This window comes from Microtus oregoni, unplaced genomic scaffold (genome assembly GCF_018167655.1).
Source record: "Microtus oregoni isolate MIOR12 unplaced genomic scaffold, Mior012 000045F_ref0000178, whole genome shotgun sequence".
NCBI classification, from domain to species: domain Eukaryota; kingdom Metazoa; phylum Chordata; class Mammalia; order Rodentia; family Cricetidae; genus Microtus; species Microtus oregoni.
Window position 1 is genome coordinate 7274448 of NW_024543219.1, and position 26980 is coordinate 7301427.

Below are 26980 nucleotides of genomic sequence, written 5' to 3' on the forward strand. Positions count from 1 at the left end.
TACAGCTTTAGTCAATCTTTGTAAGAAGTCAGTAAAGGGTTCTCTCTGTCCTTGTTTAACCCTAATATAGACCTAATCCTCTTTCCTGGTTCCTGAATCCTGTCCCATGCATTTAAAGCTGCTGTACTACATATGGAGGAGGTACATTCGTCATGACGAGCCTGTCCCTGAGGATCAGAGTAATGACCCTCGCCAAGAATTTGATCTTGGGAAGTCTCAAATCCTTTTGCTTTCCCCTGTTGTTCTAAAATTTTTGCCTCTTTTCTCCAATAACACTTCCGAAGCAGCTGAGGTCCATTTTCTAGGACTGCTGAGATTAATTGAAGCTAATCGTGTGGGGCCGCCTTAGTGCTTGAAGCCCACATTTTCACCATTTCCCTGACAAAGGTGAATGTAGCCCATAAGAAACTATTGCTTGTTTTTATTTCTTTTACATCACTCATACATATTGGTTCCCATGCATATTCTTTGACTACCTTAGGGCACTTTGTGTTAGATAGTCTTTCTGAGGAAATTACCAGATATGCCAGGGGTCTGGCACATTCTGATGAGGCTAACTTCTGTCATTGTACCTTCTGTCCTTGCTCATCAATTTCAATAAATTCCTGTCTGACAGATTCAAGAGCATAAGTTCTTTCAGTTAATTTCCTCTCTTTCCATAGTATTGAACCATTTTTAATGAGATAATATTGAAAAAAAGCTAATTTCTAGAATCTAATAATAGAAAGGAAAATAGCGTAAGTCTTGCACAATACCTTCCATAATATATACAAAATGGTTATTGAACTCTTGGATGTTATCAGTCATTTTTTGTAATTTTTCAGGTCTTACCTGTCGTAAGGCAATTACAATGAATTGGAGTAGGTGTAATAATCGTTATCGGCCAGCAGGTGTCGCAGTTGCAGCCACGTGGCTGAGAGATGCTAGCAGCAGTGAACAGCAGGTGTTGCTTATTTAGGTACTTAAAATTATGCTTTGTTTAACAAATTACAACAGTTACTAAGGCGATCAAACGATTCCAAGAGTTGGGGCCCAGGATAAAGAGGAAGCCCAAAGTTTTCCATCAGTGGAAGTTGCAGACTGTGTGTACTGTGGGGGATCACAGGCAGCAGTGTGCGGGCTGGCATGTGGGTCACAAGCTGGGGAGCACTGAGCAGCCTGCTGCATCTGAGGGCCGGCTGAAGTCATGGGCAGGAGAGTCAGTGCCCAAGACGCCATGAGGCTGGCGGACTGATCCCAAAAAGTGTGGACTGGTCCCCACGTTCAGGTGCCAGATGATGGCAGAAGTCACAAAATAATTCCACACTAGTTCAGAATTATGAATAATAAAGGGTTACTTATTTAGGGGAGACTTACAGATCACTGTCCTTGATAACAGTCCTCTGCACAAACAGGGAACAGGAACAGAGTCTAGCAGCCGGAAGTGAGAGTCGGAAGCAAGAGAGCAAGTGCATGTTTTACAGCTACATTTATAGTATAAGAGACCATGCCCAAGTGGACTGGTATCTTAAAGGCTATTGGCTGAAGGAGCAGAAGGAGCTCCCACAGCACATGGATATAGCTGAAAGGTTTATAACGTTAGCTGCTTTTACTCACACTCACACTTTTCTATTTTTATTAATGTACATTTTCCAGATTGCCACTAGATCTTTATAATTTAAGGAGTTTCAAAATGATATTCTAACTGATTTTGCAAACTTTCCCCTTGCCTTGGATTCTGAGGATCATGTTTGAAGCTCTGTGTCACTTTCTTTTCACTGATGTCTCTCCTAGACAATTTCATGACTCTTGTCTTTAGCTATACTTTCAGTACCATCTTAAAGGGAAAGCCAAAGAAAGTACAGACACATTAAAGCACTTCAAGGCAGCGATGGGTCCTGTTCTCCATATCCAGAAAGGGAAAAGAGTACCTTTGTGAGGTGCTGCTAAGTGACTTATGAGCACTTTAATTTACCATTTGCCCTAACCTTAAAATATATACAACAACAACAACAAAAAAAAATCTTTGACCCCATTTCTTTCACACTGGCCCTTGAATCCCTTCTGAATTATCTCACTGTCATATTTATGCTTTCCAGAAACCCCTTCCCCAGGTTCAACTCATAGCCTCTCTTACAGGTAAGTAACATTACAACTTCCTTTCTGTGTGCATTAGTTTTTGAGGCAGGGTCTCATGTAGCTCAGGCTGACCTCAAACTCACTATTTAACTTGAATTCCTAGTCTTCCTGCCTCTGCCTCCCAAGTTCTGGGCTCACAGGCGAGCACAACCATGCTTAGTGTCTTGTTTCCTTTTCTGGAGATGTGTTCACAGTGATTCTGCCAGCATGCCTAGAGTTCCTTGTCTGATGGCCTATCCTAATGGCATTCATAATCCACAGTTTATACAGTTTATGAGAAGATGGAGAATACTATGTATAATAGGCATTCAAGTTATATCTTCTCCATTGTAGGCAGGGTATTTTCTCTCTGATCTAAAGACTTTTTTTTGTTTTGTTTTTCGAGACAGGGTTTCTCTGTAGCTTTTGGACTCTGTCCTGGAACTAGCTTTTGTAGACCAGGCTGGCCTCAAACTCATAGAGATCCGCCTGCCTCTGCCTCCCAACTGCTGGGATTAAAGATGTGTGCTACCACCATCCAACTTAAAGACTCACTCTTCACAAACACGTCTACCTTGATCTTTCCTCTATTGAGTTTACCTTTGTTGTTGGTGGTGGTGGTTGATTAGTTTTTGAGACAGTGTCTTGGTCTATAACCCTGGCTCTCCACTCGTTATGTAGACCAGCCTGGACTTGAACTTGCTTCAGTCCTTCTGCCTCTGTGGATTCCCACCCCTGGGATTACAGTTGGGATGGTATAATTCTAGTTTTATTGATGCTATTATTTCCATTTCTTAGACCTTCACCTGCCTCCTCCGGACAGGGAGTTTCTTATAGACCATTCCTCAGTGGGGACTCAGGCCACACAAGAGTCCTTACTCCCAGCAATTCTGGTGAGTTAATATTTTCAAGTTTCCTTTACAAGTGAGAGGAAGGTCTGAATTTTGTCTGAATAGTACAAACCTGTCACCAGTCGAATCCTATTATGTGCAGGTTGGCCTGTAGGATTAGGCTGGTTCCTTCCTCCATGACCCCCCTCAAACTATGGATGAAATTCAGTACCAGGGCCTTACTATGTGTCCTAATCACAAATTAGGTTTCCTAGGACAAGATCTTGTTGTGCAGGTCAGGTAGCCTTAAACCATCAGTGAGGTTCAGGTTTACTGAAAACTTGGTGATTACCGTGCATCTACCTCCCAAGTTTTTTAATAACAGGCATATACCACTAGTTTTGGCTTTTTTCTACATCCCATGTTGAGGTGTGGTAAGAGGGCTCATCCGGTAAAGGCTTTCTGCCAAGTCTGGTGACTTGAGTTTGATCTCTAGAACCCACAGTTATGTAAATAGTATGATGGAAGCAAGAAAACTAATCCCTCAAAGTTTGTCCTCTGACATCCACTAGATTTTTAATTGAACATGCTGGCAGTTCAGTTCCAAAGGTTTAAATGCAGTGTCTGTTTTTAAAGTACTGCTGTTACCAGCCCTGCTGTCTTTTCAGACGCTCACCCACATTTTTATACTGCCTCCTTCCACTCTAGTTAAACTTCAGCCTCAGACTGTTCTGTCCGCATGCCGGCGTATATAGCCTTGTTGGCATGAGAAAGAAAATCATTTCTCAAAATGCTTAGCTGATTGTTTTCAGACAGGGTTTCTTTCATTAACTCTGGCTGGCCTGGAATTCCCATTGTAAGTGAGGCTAGTCTCCAAAGGGCTGGGATCACAGGATTGCAGGTATGTACTTTAAAGACACATATACATACACGTCTTCCCATATCGTCCAGGCTGGCCTTAAACTTTCTATGGCCAGGTTGGTCTCAAAATCATCATTCTTCTTCCTCGACCTTACAGATATTGGGATTACAGGCATACACCACTGTGCCAAGCTACTTAATAGTCTCCCTTTCCAAGTATTATTCTTTAAGCACTCACTAGATATTGTGGCCCACAAATAACATGACTAAGAAACTGCACAAGTAAATTGTCTGTCACAATTCTGTCCTGTCCTTTAGGTCAGAGGGAGAGCAGAGCCACACCAGAGAATCTTCCTGGTTTCCATCTTCCGGCCTTACAGGTGATCTGGCTAGCCAAACTCGTATGTGCATAGAACTCTTGAAGTTAGACCTTCACACTAAAGGCTGAGGGTGACGGTATAATATAACCAATGATGAGTGATATCAGGTGTTTCTCAGGATGGTCTCAGTTTTAATGTTCTACCTTACTGACAGGTAACTCAAAAGGAGTATTTTAGGTCTGATGATTCTGTTTGCATACATACAAGCAAATACACAGACATATATAGGTAAATACAAAAAAAATGTATGGATAGGAAGTATGGTAGTCTGAAAGAAAATGACCCCCAAAGGGAGTGGAACTATTAGGTGTGGCCTTGTTGGAGAAGTATGTCACTGTGGGGTGGGCTTTGAGGTTTTTTTGTTTTTTATTCAAGCTCCCCTCAGTGTGACACTTGACTTCCTATTCCCTGCAAGCCAAAATGTAGCCAGCACATCTGCATGCATGCTACCATGCTCCCCACCATGATGATGGTCTGAACTCTAAGCAAGCCATCCCAATTAAATGCTTTCCTTATAAAAGTTGCAGTGGTTATGGTGTCTCTTCACAGCAATAAAACCTCTAACTAAAACAATTTAGTACCAGGGACTTGGATATTGCTGTAATAGGCCTGACCATGTGTTTATTTGGAGGAATTTAGACTGGTAATTTGGGTTATGAAAGCAGTGGAATGTTTTAAACACTGCTTAATGGACTATACTAGTACAAGCATGGAAGACAAGGTAGTAATAGTTATTTGAACCTCTGGGGCTCACTCAAGAGGTTTCAGATGAAAAAAATTTTAGTATGTGTAATGATCTGTTCTGTTCCTTTAAAAGATAAGCCACGCCCACTCCCCACTCCCCCCACCTCTTCCACTGAGGCAGGCAGATCTTCCTTCCTGCTTGCAGCCTGAGTCTCTTTTTTTCTGTCTCCCTCTTGAAGAGGCAACATCTGCCTCTTCCCACTTCTCCCCTTTCCCCTTCTCTCTCTCTCTTTCTCTCTGCCTCTCTGTTCTTCTCCCCTTCTCCCTTCCCCCTCTATAACCCACTAAATAAATATCCAATCTCACTCTGCATGGCATGCCCATCTGTCTGTCTCTTCTCGTGGCCTGCTGCAGCCACTCAGGGAACTGTCTCTCCCTGGGCCTGGCTGCTCTCGAGACCCACTGTTCGCTGTCTGCTGCCACATGGTCCACTGCCACAGCTCGGGGACCTGCAGTGTTTCTGCCACTGCAGCCACCAGGGATTCCCACAGCATTTTTAATTAATCCATTACAGCATGTTGCTTAGAGATCATTCTTGTGATATTTAAGTGAAGAAAGTGGCTGCCAGGTGCCCTTGTCTGAAGAGTCTGCCTGAGGCTAAAGTGAAGAGTTGTGGATTAACTCCATTGAAAGAGATCTCAAAATGGCCTAGTATATACCCTATTGTGTGGATGTTAGTGATAATTCTAATGAAGAATTATAATGAAAAGGAGCAAGCTGAGCAGGGTAAATTTTGAGGAGAAAAAGAGCACCAGGAAGTGGAATGGAGCTAAATCCTATGTTCAAGGAGATAAATGGATTAAGAAATGGAATAAAAGGAGTGGTGACCTCAGGCAAGATCCCACCCTCTTCTGGAAAGAAACTAAAAAGGTTAAGAGCTGGGTGTGGTGGGGCACACCTTTAATCCTAGCACTGTGAAGGCAGAGGCCGGCAGATCTGAGGCCAGCCTGGTCTACAGAGCAAGATTCAGGACAGCCAAGCTTAGACAGTGAAAGACAAAAAGCTGGTGAAGATGTAATAGAACAAGTGGGCCATGTTCCAGCCTCAGTAAGTAGCAGAGTGTTAAGGATAGAAGAAAGGAGTTATCAAGTAAAGCCGTGGAGCCTGACATGTGTTGGGTGTCCCTGAATGGAAGCCTAATAGAGAGGCCATTGAGTGAAGCTATGAAATTGAAGCCTGGATTACCTTGGAGAACCCAAGTTGTTAGAGATGCCGGAGTATTGGGATACCTGCCAAGGAGAGTTACTAACAGGGAATGAAATAAACCCAAGAAAAAAGTGTGCTACAGTCAACACAGCTGAAAGGAGTTGGACATCAGACATGGAGCTGGAGAGTTTAGAGTTTACACAGCTGGTTTGGTCCAGTATTTTCTCACTATGCGCCCTATTCTGCATTTTGGAAGTATGCGATCTTTTTTATTATGATATTTATAAGGGTATTACAATTAAGAGATTGCATGAATCTCTGAAGAAACTTTGGACTTTGAAACAAATTTGAGACTGTTAGAGGCTATGGGAACTTTTGAAGTTGGACTGAATGCATTTTTTTTTTGCATTATGATATGGCTATAAGCCTTTGGGGGCCAAGGAGTAGAATGTGGTTGTCTGAAAGGAAATGACTCCCAACGGGAGTAGCACTATTAGGAGGTAAGGCTTGTTGAAGAAACTATTGTCACTGTGTGGGTGGGCTTTGAGATGTCTTTTGCTCAGTCTTCCTTCAATGTGGCAGTCAATTGACTTCCTGTTCCCTGCAAGCCAAAATGTAGCCAGCACTTTCGTGTGCATGCCACCATGCTCCCCACCATGTTGATAGTGGACTAAGCCTCTGAACTGTAAGCAGGCCACCCAATTAGATGTTTCTACTACATTTGACATTATCATCACAAAGCACTGGAATATTCTAGAGTTTCTTAAGTAGCAATAAAACCCTTATCATGTAGGATGTATCAAATCTTAGTTTGGGCTGGGCATGGTGGCACACACCTTTAATATCTGCACTTGGGAAACAGGCAGGCAGAACTCTGGGAGTTCGAGGGCAGCCTGGTCTACATAGACAAGCCCTAGGAAAACAGGAATAGTGAGGCCCTGTCTCTAAAACAAAATTTTGGAAGTTAGTCATCATACAATGAGGAGATGCCATGGGGAAGCAATGGCAGTTAGTTTTGTTCCACTCAACTTTAATGGTTGGAAACACCGCTAACTTGTCTGTTTTGTCATGACATGGAAATCTGTTCTCTGCTGCAGACATTCTACCAACAGAGGCAGATGGGATTAGCCAGGAGAGAAGGATGGAGCATTTCCAGATAGACATCCCTTTTCCAGGTTTGATCTATGTATGCATATTACTCAAGGATGGACTTCAGTGTCCGTACCCACTAGGTGATATAGGGTTTGAAAATGTTTACTGTTGTTTCTTGGTTTCATTCTGCAGCTTGTTCTCTTGCACTTTATATTTTTATCTCCAAAACATTTTTTTAAAATGTAAATAGTGTGTGTGTGGAGGGGGGTATATCACTAGCATATGGGTGCTTGTAGGACATGTGCCCTTGGAGGCCAAAAGAGTGTGACATCCCTAGAGCCAGAGTTTGTGAGCTCTCTGAATGGACACTGGGGAACCTAGCTTGGGCCTTCTGACAAGCACAAAGCATGCTAAACTGCTGAGCCATCTCTCCAGGCCCTTGAATTTTTTATTAATTTTGTGTATGTACCTGTTCGGGTCAGAGGACAACTTGTGTCAGTTCTTTCCACATCTGTTCTGGGGACCCAGCTAGGTCACTGGGCTTGGCAGCAAGTGCCTTTACCCTCTAAGCCATCTCAGTGACTGTCTTACTTATATCAATGCACAAGAAAGCTTTTAGGTCTTATACTAGGCTTCAGGAGGATAATTATCTCTATATGTACTGCCTTTCCTAGTTTGAAACTAAAGTAGCAGAAATTCTTTGCCTTATGCTTGTGGATAGAGAGGCTAGATAATATACTTATCCTGGTTCATTTCTAAATTTCACTTTCCTTTCCTGTTGCCAATGTTAATCAATATCAACTATTCCTTGTCCTAATTTATATTTATTTTACCTATTGTTTCTTCTACATCCAGTTGCCATGAAATGTTTTGATTTTCCTTTGTCAGAACAATAGGTAGAATAGGTTTCCAGCTTACTAAAGTATGTAGATTAATAAAGAAGAAAAGAATCATAAAAGAGGATACTTTTATGGCTACTGCAACTCTTGCTATTGCAGGTTCTAGAACGATGGAATGAGCAAGTGGAGTTACAGCCTATTGTCCCAAATGAAGCATCAATAAATCCCACCAGTCTGATGCTGGGAACCATGTGTGTGCTGACAGATGCTTACTGTCTTCTGTTTTTTTATTTTTATTTAATTTACTGAAATGTGTTCTGAATCTTTAAATAATAAAAATTAACTAAATCAGAAACCATTTTAAAGTGTGCTGGGCTTGAAATTATGTGTCATACATGGTAGGCAAGAGATCTGTCACTGAACCACACACCCAGCCCTTAAATCAGATGTTAATGGACTTGACTACATTAAATCCCTCAACTCTGATTGGGTGTAGATGTAGCCCATTGGCAGAGTGTCTGCCTACCATACACAAAGACCTGGATTTGATCCCCAGTAGTGCATAAGCTGGGCATGAAGGCACATACTTATATTCAGCTCTTGGGAGGTAGAAGCAGGAGGATCCAGAAGTTCAACAACAGCCATAGCTTCACCATGAGTTCAAGGCAAATCTATTTAAAAAAAAAAAAAAGACATGGTATACACCTTTAATTCCAGCACTCAAAAGTAGCAGAGGCAGGCGAATCTGAGGTCAAAACCAGCCTGGTCTGCAGAGTTGAATTCCCAAACAGCCAAAGATACACAGAGGAAATCTGTCTAGAAAAACCAGAAACACACACACACACACACATGATACATGTGTGTATATATACATAGAGATCTTTAAACCATAGGAGCAGCAAAGTAGAGAAGAGAAAAAATTTTATTTTTGGCCTTTTTTATTTTAGCAATTTGGGGCTTTCACTCTATTTTCAGGTGACTAACCCACTGTTACCAGTGATCCCTAGTGTTGACATTTATTCTAGAACATCATTGAGTTAGAAGACCATGGTCCTTCTGTCCCCAAGACAGATCCTATAAAGAGGGAAACATTTCTTGTTAGATACAGATTGAACCAGTAGCAAAAAAAGAAAAAACAAAAAAAACCAACAATCTCTATCAATCTGGACAGAAAGTGATGTCGTTTGTAAATCCAAACTGTAACATCCCTACCATCCTTCTCTGTCACACAGTGACATTGTTTCAAGACAGGCTCTTACATAGTCCAGGCTGGCCTTGAACTCCTTGATCTTCCTGCCTCCACCTGCCAAGTGTTGTAATCACAGGAACCATGCCTGGCTCATCATACTTTAAAGGTCAAATCCCCAAATTCCCACCTCCAATAAATATATAGACTAATATTCACAATCTGATTCTTAAAATTTTTCAGATTTACCCTGAGACAATAATGAGCAAAGAGGGGATTTCATAGAAATAAATGGTAGAAGGCAGATTGGTTCCAGTATTAGAAGGAAGAAGTATCTGCTTCTGTGTAAGTGACAAGATGAGTAAAAACATCAAACTGGTATGAGGAAATATCTATAACAAAACGGACATTGCAAATCCTAGCTGCAATATGCATGGGTATATGCTCAGAAAGACAGGAACGGGCACAAAGCAGCCTGTATTTTCTGACAGATGGTGGGATTTGGGGTGTGCTGGGATCCTAAGTTGGATCACAATACTTCATTCCATACTAAGTCCCATGTAGATGTGTGGGGTTGAGACATGAAGAGCATACTAAAGAAAAAGAACAAGAGGAGAGCAAGAGCCTTTTCCAGCCATTGTTTACCCAGATCCCTGGTCCTCTCCACACTGAGGCTAGAGAACTGGGTTTATATTAATCCAATACCTTAGTTTGTATCCTGGTCACCTCCCCAGTCTACTGTCAAACTACTATCCTGCCTTGCCCACTCTGAAGAACACAGAGCTTTTAGTTCTTTGTGACAGAGTATTTAAAAAGGGTTTAAATGGTCAATAAGGTGGTTCATCTTTCAGTAACAGACCCTTTTCTTCCTCAACCTCCTGCAGTCCTATATGGCATCATCATCGTCATCTTCCTCCTCCTCTTCCTCACCATCTTCTGGCAGTTCTTCATCCTCTTCCTCCTCCTCTTCATCTAGACAAACTACCACCTCCGCTGGCTCAGACGATCGAGAGCCAAACCAATCCAGCACTTGCTGAGTGCTAAGTCTTGATACCTGACTTAGTTTAAGGATATCAGCTTCCTGCAGCTGCTGGTGGGCTGCCCAGTACCTCTCTAAAGGTCGTATGTCTGGTGGGGGTGGTGGGGCTGGCAGAGGTGGTGTTAAAGGTTGTATGTCTGGTAGGGGCGGTGGGGCTGGCAGAGGTGGTGTCTTGGCCCATTCTTTCAAGGAATGAGTTGATGGTGTGGGAATGGCTGGATCTTGAAAAGTAGAGGTACCAAGTACTGCATTGTCCCGAAACCATTTCAGTTGTCCATGCTTCAAGGCATATCGGGTGTCTCCAAACCATTGAATGATCTCAGGGCGAGGTAAACCAGTGATCTGTTCTAGTTTATGGTAATCTTCTCGTCGTGCCCATTGGCACTGTAGAAAAAAGGATTTGAGGATGGCCAGCTGTTCTTTGGTTTTACGCTTAGTCTTTCGCTGGTGTTGCATATCTGGCGAAAGGTATTCTGTGGGGCCAACCCTACTTGCTACTGAGTTATTTCGTAGCCTTTGGGGCCAGGGTGGTTCTACTTGTGGAGATGGTGCCTGTTCACTAGGCGGGAATGACTGTGGGATATAGCTCAAAGGCTGGAGGGGTTTAGGAGTGGCAGTAGTTCCATTAGCCGATACTTGGAAAGAGGGAGATGGAGGTGTCCCATTAGGTGTGGACTCTTCCTTACAACTACTGACAAGTAATGAGACCGACGGGGGTTTATCCCCAGCACGTGGCTGATGGACAGCGGTGGAATGATTCCAGGAAGCAGTCCCTCCACCACACGACTGATCGGAACCCATTTCTGCATGCTCCTCAGAGAGTCCACTGATCTGAAGATCCTGACAAAAACCTGACTGGTGGGGGAATGCTCTGCTGCCTGTCACCAGAGGTTCCTTCACTTTCTGGTGACTCTGTGGCAGCTGTGGTACCTGAGAGGGTTCCTCAGGCTCAACCTTCAATCCTTTCATCTGGGTGGGCTCACTACAAGCCAAAGGACAGAGTCCAAGAGCAGCCTGCTCTGGGGAGGGCACTGGAGGCATCTCCTGTGGGGGCTGCACTGCATGATGCGTGAAAGCGAGAAGAGATTTGAAATGGAGCTGATCTCTGTGGTACACCACTCGGGCGCGAGTCTCTTCTATCTCTTCAGATGACCAGCTGATGCCACAGCGGAGGCGTTGGGCCATGAACCAGGTCTTTACCTTCTCCATCTGCAGCCCGTATCGCAGGCAGAGGAGAGCAATATCTGCCAGGCTTGGATAGGGAAAGTAGCTGAAGGTTTGTAGCAGGTGTTCATTTCCATCCAGCTCACTGGTTTGCGCTGCTTGAGTCCACACAAGCTGCAGCTCCTCAGAGATTGGAGGGAGGCAGATGAGCCCTGCTGCCGAGCTGTTAAGACTGCTGGTATCTTTGTTAGGCATGGCGTGCTCTGACTTGTGCCCTTCAGAGACAGCTGTAAGAAGAAGAAAAACAGCTCCATCACTGAGGCGCTTCTGGCCCATCTTTTAATTTTTACCAAACTGCTAGACACCAAACAATTTTTTAAAGATTTATTTATTATGTATACACTGTTCTGCTTGTGTACATGCCTGAAGGCCAGAAGAGGGCACCAGATCTCTTTACAGATCTCTTTACAGGTGGCTGTGAGCCACCATGTTGCTGGGAATTGAACTCAAACTTTTGGAAGAGCAGGCTGAGCCATCTCTCCAGCCTCCAACCAAACAATTTTCTGTCTGAATCATGTTGTATTGCTCCTAAAATGCTTCAATCATTTCTCAATTTTCACAATCTTGTCAAGTCATCAGAACCTGCCATAATTCACAGGAGTTTTGGTTTTTTTTCTTTCCCCTGAGAATTCATAGTTCTTTATATGAAACACAAAGTCCATAGAAGTTGGGATAGCTGGGCAGTGGTGGCGCATGCCTTTAATCCCAGCACTCAGGAGGCAAGGGCAGGCGAATCCCTGTGAGTTCGAGGTCAGCCTGGTCTACAAGAGCTAGTTCCAGGACAGCTAGGACTGTTACACAGGGAAACCCTGTCTTGAAAAACAAAAACAAACAAACAAAAAAGGTGTGATAAAAACAACCCCAAGTCATATGACAAAATTCTGTCTTTAGAGACTAAGGAAAAAGATTATCTTCCCAAAGCCTTTGCCTTTCCAATTTCAATTTGCTTCTGAAAGCTATCAGACAACTCTCCTCTTGAAGTTCCTGAAATGGAACAGTACTCACAGATTGAATATTAAACCACAAAAACAGACATCATGCAGTAGTCTCAGAATGATTACTATTTAGTGCTAACAATCTTGAATTGCTCCCAGAACATGGAGACAGGAAAACAGGCTATCAAGTCGGCATGGGCGTGTATACCTACATACAACCTGGTACTTGGTGATTAGGCAGGCATGGGAATGTATACTTACAACCCAGCACTTGAAGGTTAGTCAGTGGCACTAGGAATCCAAGAGTTCAAGGACAGTCTAAACTAAACCCTGCCTCAAACCATACAAAAAGCCAACAAGGAAACAGAATGGGGGTACTACGCTTAGCCCCATGTGTCCGTCCGTCCCCCCCACTCGGGTAGGAAGATTTTGAAGCCAAGATCTTGAAATAAAGTTTATTCCCCTTGGGTTGGATCTTGGGGAGAGAGAAATTTTCTCCCTCAAATCAGCTTACCAGAGGTTATTACTTCTCCAAGTCTCCTCTTACAGCTCAGCCTCTTTAGGGAGCCCAGAGATGAACCCCCACTAACAGCCACTCCAAATGGGCAAAAGGGCTCTCATCTCTGGTCCAGCTTGCTCCTCAAACCCAGGTGGACAGGCTCATTAAACTCTGAGGCTAGCTCCTGCAAGCCCCCCAGCAGCAGCAGCACTGCTTCCAGGGTTATAGGCAAAGGGATCTACTCATTCTTCAATGCCTGTGAAGCAAGCTCCCAGAATATTCTATAGAAATTTTCATTCAGCTCCTTTCTTTGGCATTAGAGAGATTTTAGCTCATCATGGTTTATTCCTGGAGGAATCCCATTGATGTTTGTATTACTTCTGGCCTGTTCAGAATGGGAAAGGAGTCCATGTGAATGCTACTACTGATTGAGACAACAAATTTCAAGTCCACGAAGGGCAGTGTATAAGGAGCTCCTGTTTTCACTTCTTTGGAGACCTCCAGGCTAGGCAAGTGCTGTAACACCAAGAGGTGTTAAACCCTTAGGGGCTTTATTTACTTTAATCTCTAAAAACTTTTTAAATTATATTTTATTTTATGAATGTTTTATCTGTATGTATGTATATGACACATGTGTACTTGGTGCTCTCAAAGGTCAGAAGAGGGTACCAGTTCCCCCGGAACTGGAGTTACAGTTGGATGTGAACTGCCATGTGGGTACTGGGAATGAAATCCAGGTCCTCTGCAAGAGCAACAAGTGCTCTTAACTGCTGAGCCATCCCCACTAGAGGATTACGAAACTTCACAGTCATTTTAGTGTTTGCTTGCCATAGCTTTTAACAGCTAAGTCTAATAGACCAGAGTCCATGGAGACCCTAAAGCAGCACACTTGAAGGCTTCTTTACAGGAGATGAGACAGTCTATGTGGAAGCAGCTTATGAATTCTTGGCTCCTGCTACTTAGCAGTTAGCTCGGAGAAGTTAGGTAAGTCACTGAAACCCTAATGACCCTCCACTTCCCTCCTATGTAAAGAATTCTTCATGCATAGAAAGGTTCCATATTGTCACCAGCATCTACTGTATGTCATGCAGTATCGTCAGAAACAGCAGCTTTTAGAGAGGGGAGGGTTGGGGTATGGCAGACTTGAGATTTCCTGCGATGTCCTGCTTCCTAGGATGCTGTTTGTCTGCCAGGCAATAGTGGCGCACACCTTTAATCCCAGCACTTGGGAGGCAGAGGCAGGCAGATCTCTGTGAGTTCAAGGCCAGCCTGGTCTATAAGAGCTAGTTCCAGGACAGGCTCAAAAGCTACAGAGAAACCCTGTCTCAGGAGAAAAAAAACAAACAAACAACAACAAAAAAAACCGCTGTTGGTCCTTAGCCAAACAATTTCACCCAAGGCTTAGTTTCTTCCTCTCAGAAAATAGAGGTGCCCACCCAGGAAGTCTACACTGGGGTAGAAGCCAGGGTCATCTGGTAGGCAAGCACTTCACCACTGAGCTACACAGCTCCAGGTCTCGTGATTTTATATTCTGTAGTTTAGGGTTTGGATACAATTTCAGAATGGATTTTGCTGCTTTGAGAAAAAAAGGGGAGGGGTCTAGAGAGAAGACTCAGTGCTTAAGAGCACCTGGCCACTCTTCCAGAGGGCCCAGGCTCAGTTCCAGCAGTCCCAGAGGATCCAGTGCCCTCTTCTGGCCGCTGTGGGCATTGCATGGATGTGGTGCACAGACAATAGAAAATAGGGCCATAGGTTAAGTCTCAGGGATAAGGGCACTTTCAGCAAAGCCTACAATTTGATTCCTAGAACACATGGTGAAAAGAGAACCAGCTCCCACAAGTGGTAGCCAAGAAATAGTCTAGTCAGTGTGAAAAGGAGAGCTGACGTAAGAGACTATGAGGTATTGCAGTTCCAAGTCTCAAGCAGCATCTTATTCGTGAGGTCTGCTGTCCTTTATCTTCTCATAGCATAAGCAGTACAATGTACACTATTACAACATCTTAGTGTACAGTCTATATTTTATTCTCACAATCCAACATTGTAGCATATGATCTATATCTGGCTCTCATAATGTACAGAAGTTGGAGCAGAATTCCTGAGATAGAATGTTGGCTTTTAATATTATTATTATTTTGAGACAGGGTTTCTCTATGTAGCTGTGGTCGTCCTGGTACTCCTTCTGTAGTAGACCAAGCTGGCCTCTGCCTCCTGATTGCTTGGATTAAAGGTGTACATCACTATGACTGGCTAGAATGTTATTTTATTTTTTTTAGAATGTTATTTTAAATCAGGACATAGCTGTATAGCTGGTAATCTTCTGGAAGAATTTTTTTAATTAGGGGCATAGTGCAACCAGGATGGCTTATAAGATGGCAAGTAGAGGGCCAGGCATGGTGGTGCACACCTTCAGTCTCAGCACTTGGAAGGCAGAGGCAGGTGGATCTCTGAATCTGAACCCGGCCTGGTCTACAGAGTGAGTTCCGGACAGCCAGAGCTACGTAAAGAGAAAGAAACAGAGATGACATGTAGGACAGAATCTACAACTACACTGTCAGTTTCTTGGGCCTCCATTTTAGACTGGGGCAGAGATGATGGTGATGTATCTATTATGAATATAATCACACCTGCACCTTGTTGCACATGTCAAATACAGTATTCTGCTTAATTGTTAATGTAAATCAGCACATCTCCCCGCCTTCTGCGGCCCAGGCAGAAGGAAAGGACGGGTGCCTGAACTGGCAGCTTAGGCGTCCATTCGCTGGGAGGGGAAACAGGACTGGGGTGTTCTGGGTAAACGTAGGCTTGTACTGAAGTAGAAGATAACGTGGAAAACTAGGTCTGATCCTGCTCAAGTCCCTAAGTCTTTATTCACAGAAGAAACACTGCCTAAGGTGTGTCTGCGTGACGCAGTGGTCAGGGCTGTAAGGACTTTGTAACGTTTCACTATGTGCTTCAGTTGAACTTTTTAGATTATGAACTTTCTCTGGGAATCATATAAAAATGTACAGAGCCGTGGGCTGGAGATGCGGCTCAGCACAGGTTCAGTTCCTGGCACCCGCATTTAATGACTCATAATCACCTGTACTTCCAGTTTCAGGGGATCCACGGCCCTTCTAGCTACCATGGGCTCCTGATCATACAAACTCACACAGGCACACACACATACACGTAAATCAATCTTTTGTTAAAAGTGGCAAACCTTCTGAAAATTATGACTTAAAAAATAAAAGTATGTCAGATAACACTGCCAAGAAGCCGGCTTCAGAATCTGCTCTACAGCACTCCTAATTTAATGAAGGCAGTGTGGTATCTTACTTAAAAGTGAACAGTTTAAACAGTAAATCAGAAAAAAAATGGAAAGAGAAGGAGTCAAGAATGAAGACTGTCGGGCTGGAGAGATGGCTCAGAGGTTAAGAGCATTGCCTGCTCTTCCAACGGTCCTGAGTTCAATTCCCAGCAACCACATGGTGGCTCACAACCATCTGTGATGAGGTCTGGTGCCCTCTTCTGGCCTGCAGGCAACACGCAGACAGAACATCGTATACATAATAAATAAATATTTAAAAAAAAAAAAAGAATGAAGACTGTCTAGAAGGAGCATCTGTGGCAGCAGCTGGGGCGGGGAAGGTGCTAAGTGGTTCAGAAGCCTGGCTGAAGCGACCCACAAGATTACATGAGTAGCACCCGCAGTGTCCTGGCTCCTCAAGGCTCGCTATTCTCCAGTGCAACAATACTGCCTCTATTCAGGTGTCTGTGTGCCTGCAACAGTGTGCTTCTACAACTGCATATGCCCTGCGTAGCGCCCATCTCTGGTTATTTGTAGAATGTCATGAAGCATCATGAAAACCTATTAAAATATGAAAACAAAGTCAACTCAGAAGGCCAAGCCAACTCAGGAGGACCACAAATTTCAGACCAGCATGAGCTAGGGTAAAACTAGATTAAAAAAAAAAATGCTTTGGAGAGACTAATTCAAGTGTATGCATTAAAACCCTGCCCAGTTAGGAGTGGGCAAGGCAACTTCAGAAGGCTGAATTGGGTATGCTCCATTCAGGTGGCTTCCACGTGTTCAATCTTGATTCACTTTGAAGAAAGCCAAACTGGAAATAACACATGATCAAAGTGAGTTGCTCTCATGTAGAGTGGCAGAATAAAATTACCTGGGAAACTTAAAAGGCCACCCTCCTCCCCATTCCCAGCTGGTTAGTGGGCTGGGACACAGGCATTCAGCTTTTTAAAAAGTTCTCAGGGTGCAGTTAATACTAGAAAAGACGAGTTAAACCACACCCAAGATTGGTGAAATCTACTTCCAATTGTAAAGTTTAGGGTATGTATGTATTTTAATTTTTAGATTTCTGGCTTTTGCAATTACTGTTTCCCTATCCTAATACTGTAGCTATAAATGGACTTCAAACACATGACGAAAAGGCTCATAAGAAAAAAACATCGATCTAGGCCATCACTGACTTTCAAGCAAGTCTCAGGCTTGAGTTTTCTTCCAGTTTACAAGTCTCAGATAGGGGCGCAAAACCGGGAACCTGTGAGGACTTTTCGTTTCCTGGTTGGTTGTCTCAGTAAGGCGGGGCACAAGAGTCAGGGGACAGTTTCTTTTAAACCTTTCATTCCCAAGTGGCATTGCTCCCCAGAAGGACGGTCCGGTTGTATAATTAGCGTGTTGAGGTCGCCAGGAGGTAGTCATGGACATGGGGAAGGCCTGGGAGGCAGTCTGAGGGGCCCCCGAAGTGGGTCGGAGAACAAAAAGTTACGACACTTGGAGCGGCGAGCCCCAGGAGGCAGGCGAACCTGCATCCTCGTAGAGGGCGTCCCAACCCAGCCTTCCCTAACCCCTACTGACACTCCTTGGCCTCCGCGGGTTACAACACGGATTCGAAAGTCCAGAGGAGGGAGGGGAGAGGGGACAGAACCCTACGACTTGCAACGGAGGATTCTCCTCCTCCCACAGAATGGGGCTCTGAGGGTCGAGGTTTCGCACTGGCCGGGAGGCAGGCCCAGGGGCTGGGGGGGTCGGTCACTCACCGCGGCGCGGCCCGGGCGGCGGCTCCCAGCCTCGCACCGTGGGCCGGGGCGGGAAAGGGGAAGAGGACAGGGGATCCAAGAGGGAGAGGGGCTGCAGCACGACCAGCTCCCGGCACGCCAGCCGCGCGAAGCCCAGGACCGCCGCCGCCGCCGCCGCCCCCGCCCCTTAAGGGAGGCACCCCGCCCCTGCGCGCCCGGCTCCGAGGCGGAGGAGGGGCCGAGGTCGGGATTGGTGGGCGGGCACCGGCACAACGCACTGGACCGGCCATTCATTGGCTGCGCCGGTCTCGGCCGAAGTCCGCGACTGGCTGCGCGGGCCTAAGCGGGTCTCCGTGGGCGCGAAGGGCAGGGAAGATGTCTTCCAGTGATGGGCGGGTTCAGTGTGTCTTCGAACCGTGTGTTCCCTGCTAAGTTCTTTACTGAACTGCCTGGTCCCCACCCGAGGAAGCCCTTTTAAAATATCCTCTCCCGGTCTTGAACTAGAGCCCAAACGCCGCCAGTAGCGGCAGCCGTAACGAAAGGCTTAAACCCGCCGAGAACGCGCTCAACGTGGATCAGATTTTGGTCCCCAGAAAGACTGTGATCTTAAGAACCCGGAGACTTAGGTCATTTCTGAGGTTAACGTGGCAACAGAGAGTTGTTTCCAGTGATGAAACACTCTGGTTTTCGCTGTTAGGGTGTGATAAGATGTGCTGTTCACTAAACCATTTTCCCATATGGTACGAAGTTCCCGACCAATTTGGGAATATTTAGGATTTCCCATCTTACTTGGGAACCACACTTCTGAAGTGACTTCTGTGGTGGACACTTGAAAAGGCCCAATCTTAACTATTTAGATTACTTAAAAGGCAATATCAGCCAGGCAGTGGTGGCGCACGCCTTTAATCCTAGCAGAGGCAGGCAGATCTCTGTGAGTTCGAGGCCAGCCTGGCCTACAAGAGCTAGTTCCAGGACAGGGACAGGGCTGTTACACAGAGAAACCCCGTCTGGAAAAACCAAAAAAAAAAAAAAAAAGAAAGAAAGAAAGAAAAGGGGGAGGAGGAGGAGGAGGAAGAGGAAGAGGAAGAAGAAGAAAGAAGAAGAAGAAGAAGAAGAAGAAGAAGAAGAAGAAGAGGCAATATCAATCTGTGCTTGTATTCTCAGACCTCACTATTTACTCTCCTTACCTCCTGCCACATGAATTTTCTCTTGAACAAATGGGGGCTGAAAAAAATGACTCAGGCTAAGAGCACATGGTGGTCTTGCCCAGGACATGAGTTAGGTTACCGGCACCTACATCAAAACCACCTGTAACTTCAGCTCTGAGGGATCTGAAGCCCTCTTCTGGACCTTGTGAGCATCCGCATTGACTTGCACATGCTCCCAGGTTGTTGCACACCCACACACACCCCGTTTTAAAAAATAAATCTTAAAAAATAAATGGATATTCACCTCAAATAGGGAACCAAAGACAGACTAAAGAGATGATTCCACCCAAGGATAGGTTGGTGAACTGGACTTTAATTGGGGTTACTTACAGAAGCATGATCAAATTATCAGTGGCTGTGCCCCTCTCCCCAATAAAGTGTCTCCTTCATCCCAACAACTGTTAACAGTTTATATATCCCCAGGGAATGGAGGGAGCCTGAGAACTCCTCCCCAGGCAGCCTGGCGTTTCTGTAGGGTGGGAGTGGGACCTCATGAGCATCCTCCATGACGTGTTAATGGCTCAATATTGTGTGGATACCAGGCAGGTAACCACAGACTACTAAATTCAGGAAGGGGACAATTTTACCACTACATTCCATATGTCCTTTCTAAGAAACCAGGCACTGGCAGGAGAAGAGGAAGGGAAAACTGTGGTAGGTATGTAAATTAATGAAAAAAATTGAATAAAAAGTATGAAAGAAGCCAGGCACAAAACTCCTTTCATTCTTCAGGGCTCCATTCCAGGCAGGATCTGCTTTGATGCTGAGCTATACTGTCTGTGGCTAGTCCATTATCTGCCTCCAATCCCCCTTCACTTAGTAACTCAGTCTCAATGATAAAAGTCATCTATGTCTGCAAGCACTTAGTAAACACATTGTGGGGGCAAACAAGGAAAACAGGTTCCTTAAAGTTAGACACCTTTGATGTGCCAGACCGTGAGCCAGAGCTGTTGATGTTTACAAGACATTCTTTCTCCCTGCATCAAACATCCCCTTCTGTCAGTTAGCAATGGATGCCACAGACAATTTGAGATTGGCTGAGCTGGGGATACACCTAATTTGGGCTTAGTAGGGGAATTTGTGTGGTTTACAGTTATGTCTACCAATAAATTATTATCCCATTGCAGGCATAGCTTCTGGACTGAACTGTCCTCCTATTCATGTTAAAGCAGTGAAGTAGCGTTGGGCAAGTGGTGGCACAACCCTTTAATCCCAGCACTAGGAAGGCAGAGGCAGGTGGACCTCTGTGAGTTCGAGGCCAGCCTGGTCTACAGAGCTAGTTCCAGGATAGGCTCCAAAGCTACAGAGAAACCCTGTCTCAATAACCAAACCAAACAAAAGCAGTGAAACACAATAGTAACTCCCATTTGTATGTTTGTTTGGTTAGTTGTTGTTGTTGTTTGTTCCCCCGAGAGAGGGTTTCTCTGGCTGTCTGGAATTCTCTCTGTAGACCAGGCGGCTTTTCCAAATTTGGCAAAAATATTGGTTTTTGAGACAGGTTCTTGACACTAGCCAAGGCTCACGTGCCAGGTTAGCAGTGAACTCCTGGCAGTCCTTCTCCCTCGGCCTCCTAAAGTGTTGGAATTACAGGCGTGAGCCACTATGCTTGTTCTAAAATTTCCTTATAGCACAATCAAAGGTGTAAAGATAATTTTTGTAATTAGCATAACCTAAAAGTTAACATTATGTTAGAAAACTGAAATCCCTTTGTTTTGGAGTGTTTTTTTGTTTTGTTTTTGTTTAAGACAGGGTTTCTCTGTGTATCCCTGGCTGTCCTGGAACTCCCTTTGTAGACCAGGCTGGCCTCGAACTCGCAGAGATCCACCTGCCTCTGCTGTCTAAGTACTGGGATTAAAGTTGAGCACCACCACTGCCCATCCTCTTTCTTATTCTTTATAGTAAATATTCTTTACTCGTGATATGAAAAGGCTATCAAAGCAGCAGGATTGGTAACAGGCAGCTGCTGCCAAACCTAATCACCTAGGTTTGATCTCATGGAAACCATATGGCGGAAGGGGAGGGTCACTCCTGGAAGGCTGGTTGTCCTTTGCTTCTTTATGTGGGTCTTAAACACACACAAATAAGCCAGGTGTAGTGGTATGGTTTTTTGGTTTTTTTGTTTTGTTTTGTTTTTTCGAGACAAGGTTTCTCTGTGGTTTTGGTTCCTGTCCTGGAACTAGCTCTTGTAGACCAGGCTGGCCTCGAACTCTCAAAGATCCACCTGCCTCTGCCTGGGATTAAAGACGGGCGCCACCACCGCAGGACAATGGTGCATATCTTTAATCCTATTGCTCACGGGGAGAGGTAGGTGGATCTCTGTAAATTTGAGGCCAGCCTGTTGTACATGGCGAGGTCAAGGACAGCCAAAGCTACTTGTGTCAAACAAACAACAACTTGAAAAGTTCTCAAAGATCATGTAACCAAACACATCACAGAAAAACAAATTGCCAGATAGGTCATTCTCATCAGCTTTTTAAAAACTGTAACTTACTTCCATCTTTTCCCCATTCTATAAACGCCCACTTTGTGCCAATTTTGTATTTTTCTTCTTAAAAGTTGTATACTTCAGGGACACAGAAATCTGACTCTGCCCTGTCACCAAATGACTACGCTCAATTTCTTTCCTGCTTTTTTGCATCTCCTAAGAAATGCCAGCGTGGGAGGGAGCTGGAAGGCCGAGCAGTCAGAGCTGCAAGTGTTGGGAATTTGGGGTGGATCTGAAATAGTGAAAGCTATGAAAGAAAGAGTTCAGATAAACCCACCACCAAATACGGAAAGGGGCCAGGACCACAGAGCCCCTGCGCAGCCTCCACCTACCTCTCCCTGGAGGCCTGGCCCTCATGTTGACTCTTTATATCTGGCCTCACTTTCAATACACAGCAAGAGTGGGTGCTCTGTGATGACATCACAACTTGACTATTATGATGTCATGAGGAGGCACACTCCAACGAGGGCTTCCCTAGTAGGTCTGTTGCCTCAGTGTACTGTGGCTAACTCCATGATACCAGTCAGATGTGCGGGAACAGCGTTTATTAAAACCTGGCCCTTTTCAGAGACTTCTTCCCTTTCTAGCTGAGTTCTGTCCAGCCATTCTGGATTAGAAGTCCTTGCTGGTCACCATTGTACCGTCCTTCCTTCGCTTCAGGGTTGCCTTGATAAGCACTGTCCCCCTGCCTGAGGGTTAGAACATAACTTAGGGAGCCCACGAATGAAGAATCCTTACCTAAGAGGAAATAGCTTTTCCCAAGCTGTTCCTTGAACCAGCAGCTAGTGCTGGATGCCAGGGTTTAGTGCTCCAAACTTTCCCATCATCCCATCCTGATTTCCATCAGTGATAGACAGTGATGTGGAAGTGTAAGCCAAATAAACCCGTTCCTCCCCAGCTTGATTTTTGGTCACAGAGTTTCATTGCAGCAATAGAAACCCCAACTAAGACAGGCACTTATGACAAAACCTAAAGATCTGAGTTCTATCCCTGGCACCCACACAGTGAAAGGGGAAAAAAAAACTGATTCCAAAATTATCCTCTGACCTCCACGAGTGCCCTCCCAATAAATAAATAGATAAACAAATAAATAAATATTAAATAATAGCTAGACATGGTGGCTCAAACCTGTCGTCCCAGATGAAGTGAGGATTCCGTGTCAGCCTGGCCAGCCAGAGCTACATAACAACACTCTCTCGGAAAACGAAAGGAAAACAAGAAATGAAGTGGGAAGGGGGTCTCACTCTCAGTCCTCGCCACCATTCACCCAAAGAATACTTCTAAAGAACTTTCTCCCTCGCATATCTATTTCAAATATGGTCTTCCACCAGAAGAGAGGGCAGCTGCATGAAGAAGCTGAAGTGAGGCTTCCAGCTGGCACAGTGCACAGGGCTGCACCCCAGGGCAGAGGGAACTGTCTGAGGTGCACAGGGCTGCACCCCGGGGCAGAGGGAACTGTCTGAGGTGCACAGGGCTGCACCCCGGGGCAGAGGGAACTGTCTGAGGTGCACAGGGCTGCACCCTGGGGCCGAGGGAACTGTCTGAGGTGCACAGGGCTGCACCCCGGGGCAGAAGGAACTGTCTGAGGTGCACAGGGCTGCACCCTGGGGCAGAGGGAACTGTCTGAGGTGCACAGGGCTGCACCCCGGGGCCGAGGGAACTGTCTGAGGTGCACAGGGCTGCACCCCAGGGCCTAGGGAACTAGTGGAGGTGCATGGAGCAAACTCATTTTCTCTTCACATTCGCTACCCAGCGCTGTAATGCCCAGGCTGTATGTTTACAAAGGTCAGTGTTCTTAACATCATCACCCAAAGAAGCTCAAGGCTGACAATAGACACCTACCACACCTACCACTTGAAGAAGGAAGGGGACTAGTGGGAATGGGGAGTGGTAGAAGAAGTAATCTCTTGTTTTTGAGATAGGGTCTCTCTGTGTATTCCTGGCTGTCCTGAAACTATGCAGATAAGGCTAGTCTCAAAACTCAAGAAAGATCCACCAGCTTCTACCTCCCTAATACTGGGATCAAAAGCATGTGACACCACCACCTAGCTTTTTTTTCTCTCAAGATGGGGTTTCTCTGTGTAACAGCCCTGGCTCTGTAGACCAGGCTGGCCTGGAACTCACAGAGAACCGCCTATTGAATGTTAGGATTAAAGGCATGTGCCACCAAGCCCAGCTAAGGAATCTTTTATATTAATTTTACCCTTGCCATAACAATTATGGTGGGTACTGAGATATGGTGGTCAGGAGGCCCAGATGTTAAGTACCATCTTTGAAGCACACTGACAGATTAGGACAGCTGCTGGCCACTTCTGTGTTCTCTGAGAAGGAACCTAGACCCAAGGATCTCTAGAGACAAGCCTTTCGCATTTCTAATGGTGTGTGACTGGCAAGCATCCAGAGGAGTTCCCAACAAATACAAGTTAGAAACAAAGACGTAGGAGTTAAGTTGGAGGTTGAAGGGCTTATTGTGAAAGAAATGGGAAACTGTGTTAAAAAGAAGCTTGGCACGGTAGCACAGCAATCCTAGCCCTCAGGATAAGCAGGAGCATTCCACATTTGAGACCAGGCTGGGCTAAGCAGCAGGACCGTGTTTCAAGTGGAAATATCAGAAAGAGGGAGGCAGTGAAACAAGGACCAGGAGGAGGAGCCCAGAGCTGTTGACTGCAAAGGGCTGTGGGGTAGACAGCAGGGACAGTTAGAGTTCAGCAGGCCGGCCCACCAGATGAGGGACTCCCCGAGGGCAGTGGGGTATACAGTAGGGACAGTTAGAGTTCAGCAGGCCGGCCCACCAGATGAGGGACTCCCTGAGGGCAGTGGGGTATACAGCAGGGACAGTTAGAGTTCAGCAGGCTGGCCCACCAGATGAGGGGGCAGTGGGGTATACAGCAGGTGACAGGTAGTGACTCCCTGATAGGGAGCCCCAGCTGATAAAGGGTCACTGGCTGTAGATAATGGTTGTCTCTGTAATTTTTCTCATGAGCCACATTCTTTCTTCCTAAGAACTGTTGCGGTGTTTTCCCACTGCTTGTGTGTTTATCGCACGTATATAGTTCATCTACTGGACACACATATAGCTGTGGATGGCCGGGAAGATGATTTCTGCTTAACGGCATAATTTTGAATAATAGAAATAATACTAGGATATTTTACTCAGACTGACATGGGATTCTCAGTCATGAAGACAGCCTTTTACACAGACAGCTAATTTTAGACTCCACAAATTCAAAGTAAGCTGGTTGCCCCTGGAGATGAATATCTGGTTGCCCCTAGAGACAAATACAAGGTCATTTTTCCAGGTGTTTTGCTGATTCAGAGTCAGAGCTTGAAGCAACGTTGGTAGATACACAGACTCTCTGCATGCACTCCCCACCACGCTGGCGCCGGCTAATGGCTATTGTTAAGTCTTGAATTCCAGTGTCATTTTCTGTCTGGGAAAGAGCTAAGTGCATGACCAAGGTTTACTCACTGGCCAGCCAATGTGACCTCTCTAGCCTGAGAGAAACTGTATGACTTGTGTTATGAAAATGGGTCAGACCCTGAACATGTAACATATAACTACCCAGAGTTTGGCTGTGGGAGACAGAGCAGAGAAAGGGTATAAACAGAGAGAGAGAGAGAGAGAGAGAGAGAGAGAGAGAGAGAGAGAGGAATAGAGAGCTAACTAGGAAGCTGTGAGACAGAGTTTTCGGAGAGAATTTTTCAAGATGAAGTATAGAGAAACTTACCATCAGAAAGCACCTGTGTTTTCTTATTTTTCCCCTAACTCTCAAATAGATTAAGAATTTTTTCCTGCTGGGCAGTGGCAGCACACACCTTTAATCCCAGCACTTGGGAGACAGAGGCAGGTGGATCTCTGTAAGTTCGAGGCCAGCCCGGTCCCTGGAGCAGAACTGGGAGCTGGCCTTTCAGTGTGAGGTAGGAAGAGCTAGCAGAGAGGTAGGTGTAGGGTGCTTTCTGAAGTCTGGAGGAAGGGAAAGGGGGTTTCTGCTGGGATTCATCAAGGACAGTAGTGTTTTCAAGTGGCACTTTCCAGTGCATGGGGACCACAGAGGAAGTCTCCACCATGGTGCAGGACTCCTAAAATTAACCTGAGCAAGCAAACGGTGAGAGTCGATGGCTGTGGCTCTCTCCCTGGGCATACTCTTCTTTGCTTACTGGCACTGCAAGAAGTATAGGTGAATCATGGAATGAACAGTGTGAGGAAAAAAAGGAATCCCTTCCCCTTTTTTTTTGTAGGTGGTAGGATTTTTTGTTGTTGTTGTTTGTTTTTTTAAGACAGGGTTTCTCTGTAGCTTGAAGCCTGGAACTAGCTCTTGTAGACCAGGCTGGCCTCGAACTCACTGGGATTCACCTGCCTCTGCCTCCCGAGTGCTGGGATTAAAGGCATGAGCCAATGGTAGGATTTATGATTCTGTGACACCAGCCCAATACAAGGTAAGGAAAGGCCAGAGATAGGGAGAATCTTGAACTCACGTACCAGGAAACTGACATCTGGACAGGAAATGTCTTCTGGGACTTTCAAAAGGACACAAGTAACACTTGAGACAGTACATAGCAGCTCCCCTTCCCCATTTCACAAGGTTTGTGGTGTACTGATAGCTTGGTCCAAGGTTCTAGGAATGAGGCACCTATTACTTGTGTGCACAAGGAGGTGCTCAGTCCAGTCCAACCGAGCGGAAGAGAGAAAAGTATCTGCTTACTCTCAAGTGCTGCAGCAGCTCAGTAAAGAACCAGAAGATGCCAGATGGTGGTGGCAGCGCACGCCAGGGAGGCAGAGGCAGGTGGATCCTTGTGAGTTCGAGGCCAGCCTGGTCTACAGAGTCAGTTTCAGGACAGGCTCCAAAGATACACAGAAAAACCCTGCTTCAAAAAACAAAACAAAACAAAAAACTGGTTACCTAGAAGTCTTCTGTTCTTCCATGTAGCTGAGAACAGATGCATAACAGAGCCGGCACCTCTTACAAAGAAAGCTCAGGAGACAGGGGGCCTCTCCCAAACTCAAGTTTACCTGGTCATCCGGGGTGAAAAAAAGGCAGTGCTGGTGTACACTTTTAATCTCAGCACTCAGGAGGCAGATGCAGGTGAGTCTCTGTGAGTTTGAGGCCAGCCAGACCTACAGAGTAAGTTCCAGGACAAGGTCCAAAGCTACACAGAGAAACCTTGTCTCAAAACAACAACAACGACAAAACAAAACAAATAAAAAAACAAAACAAAAAAAAAAGAATTTACTTGGTCAAGGATAATGGAGGGGTAAGGAGGAAAGGTGGTAGCTACCATTCCAGATGGTATGGAGGGTTGGCCTGAGCCAGGAAGGAACCCCAGTGTATGGAAAGCAGGCAGACGGACCCTGCAGACCCTGCAGGCTGGCACAGGAAGCAGCGGGCTAATGTCTGGGG

The 26980-nt window shown here is 45.4% G+C and overlaps 2 protein-coding genes across 4 annotated transcripts in view; one reads left to right on the forward strand and one right to left on the reverse strand.

Annotated features, from left to right (window-relative positions):
- Rnf212b (ring finger protein 212B) overlaps positions 1–8337 on the forward strand; it is a 49577-nt gene extending 41240 nt beyond the window's left edge. Inside the window, exons 12-16 of one of the 3 annotated variants that reach the window (XM_041634159.1) lie at positions 2079–2118; positions 2896–2990; positions 4107–4168; positions 7156–7233; positions 8149–8337. In XM_041634159.1, coding sequence (XP_041490093.1) covers positions 2079–2118; positions 2896–2990; positions 4107–4168; positions 7156–7218 — 260 coding nt within the window. In that variant the 3' untranslated portion in view covers positions 7219–7233; positions 8149–8337. The remainder of the gene's footprint in view (positions 1–2078; positions 2119–2895; positions 2991–4106; positions 4169–7155; positions 7234–8148) is intronic. The other 2 variants (XM_041634160.1, XM_041634161.1) reach the window with 2 other exon arrangements.
- A 589-nt stretch (positions 8338–8926) lies between these two features.
- Positions 8927–18026, reverse strand: Homez (homeobox and leucine zipper encoding). The gene is made up of 2 exons (XM_041634172.1): positions 17910–18026; positions 8927–11665 (listed from the first exon to the last, which is right to left on the reverse strand). Exon 2 carries the CDS (start codon positions 11631–11633, stop codon positions 10062–10064), a length of 1572 nt encoding a protein of 523 aa, XP_041490106.1. The 5' UTR covers positions 11634–11665; positions 17910–18026; the 3' UTR covers positions 8927–10061.
- Between the last annotated feature and the right edge of the window lie 8954 nt (positions 18027–26980).

Excerpts from the sequence above, each read along its gene's own strand:
- Homez (XM_041634172.1), bottom strand. The coding sequence starts at position 11,633 with ATGCCTAACAAAGATACCAGCAGTCTTAACAGCTCGGCAGCAGGGCTC.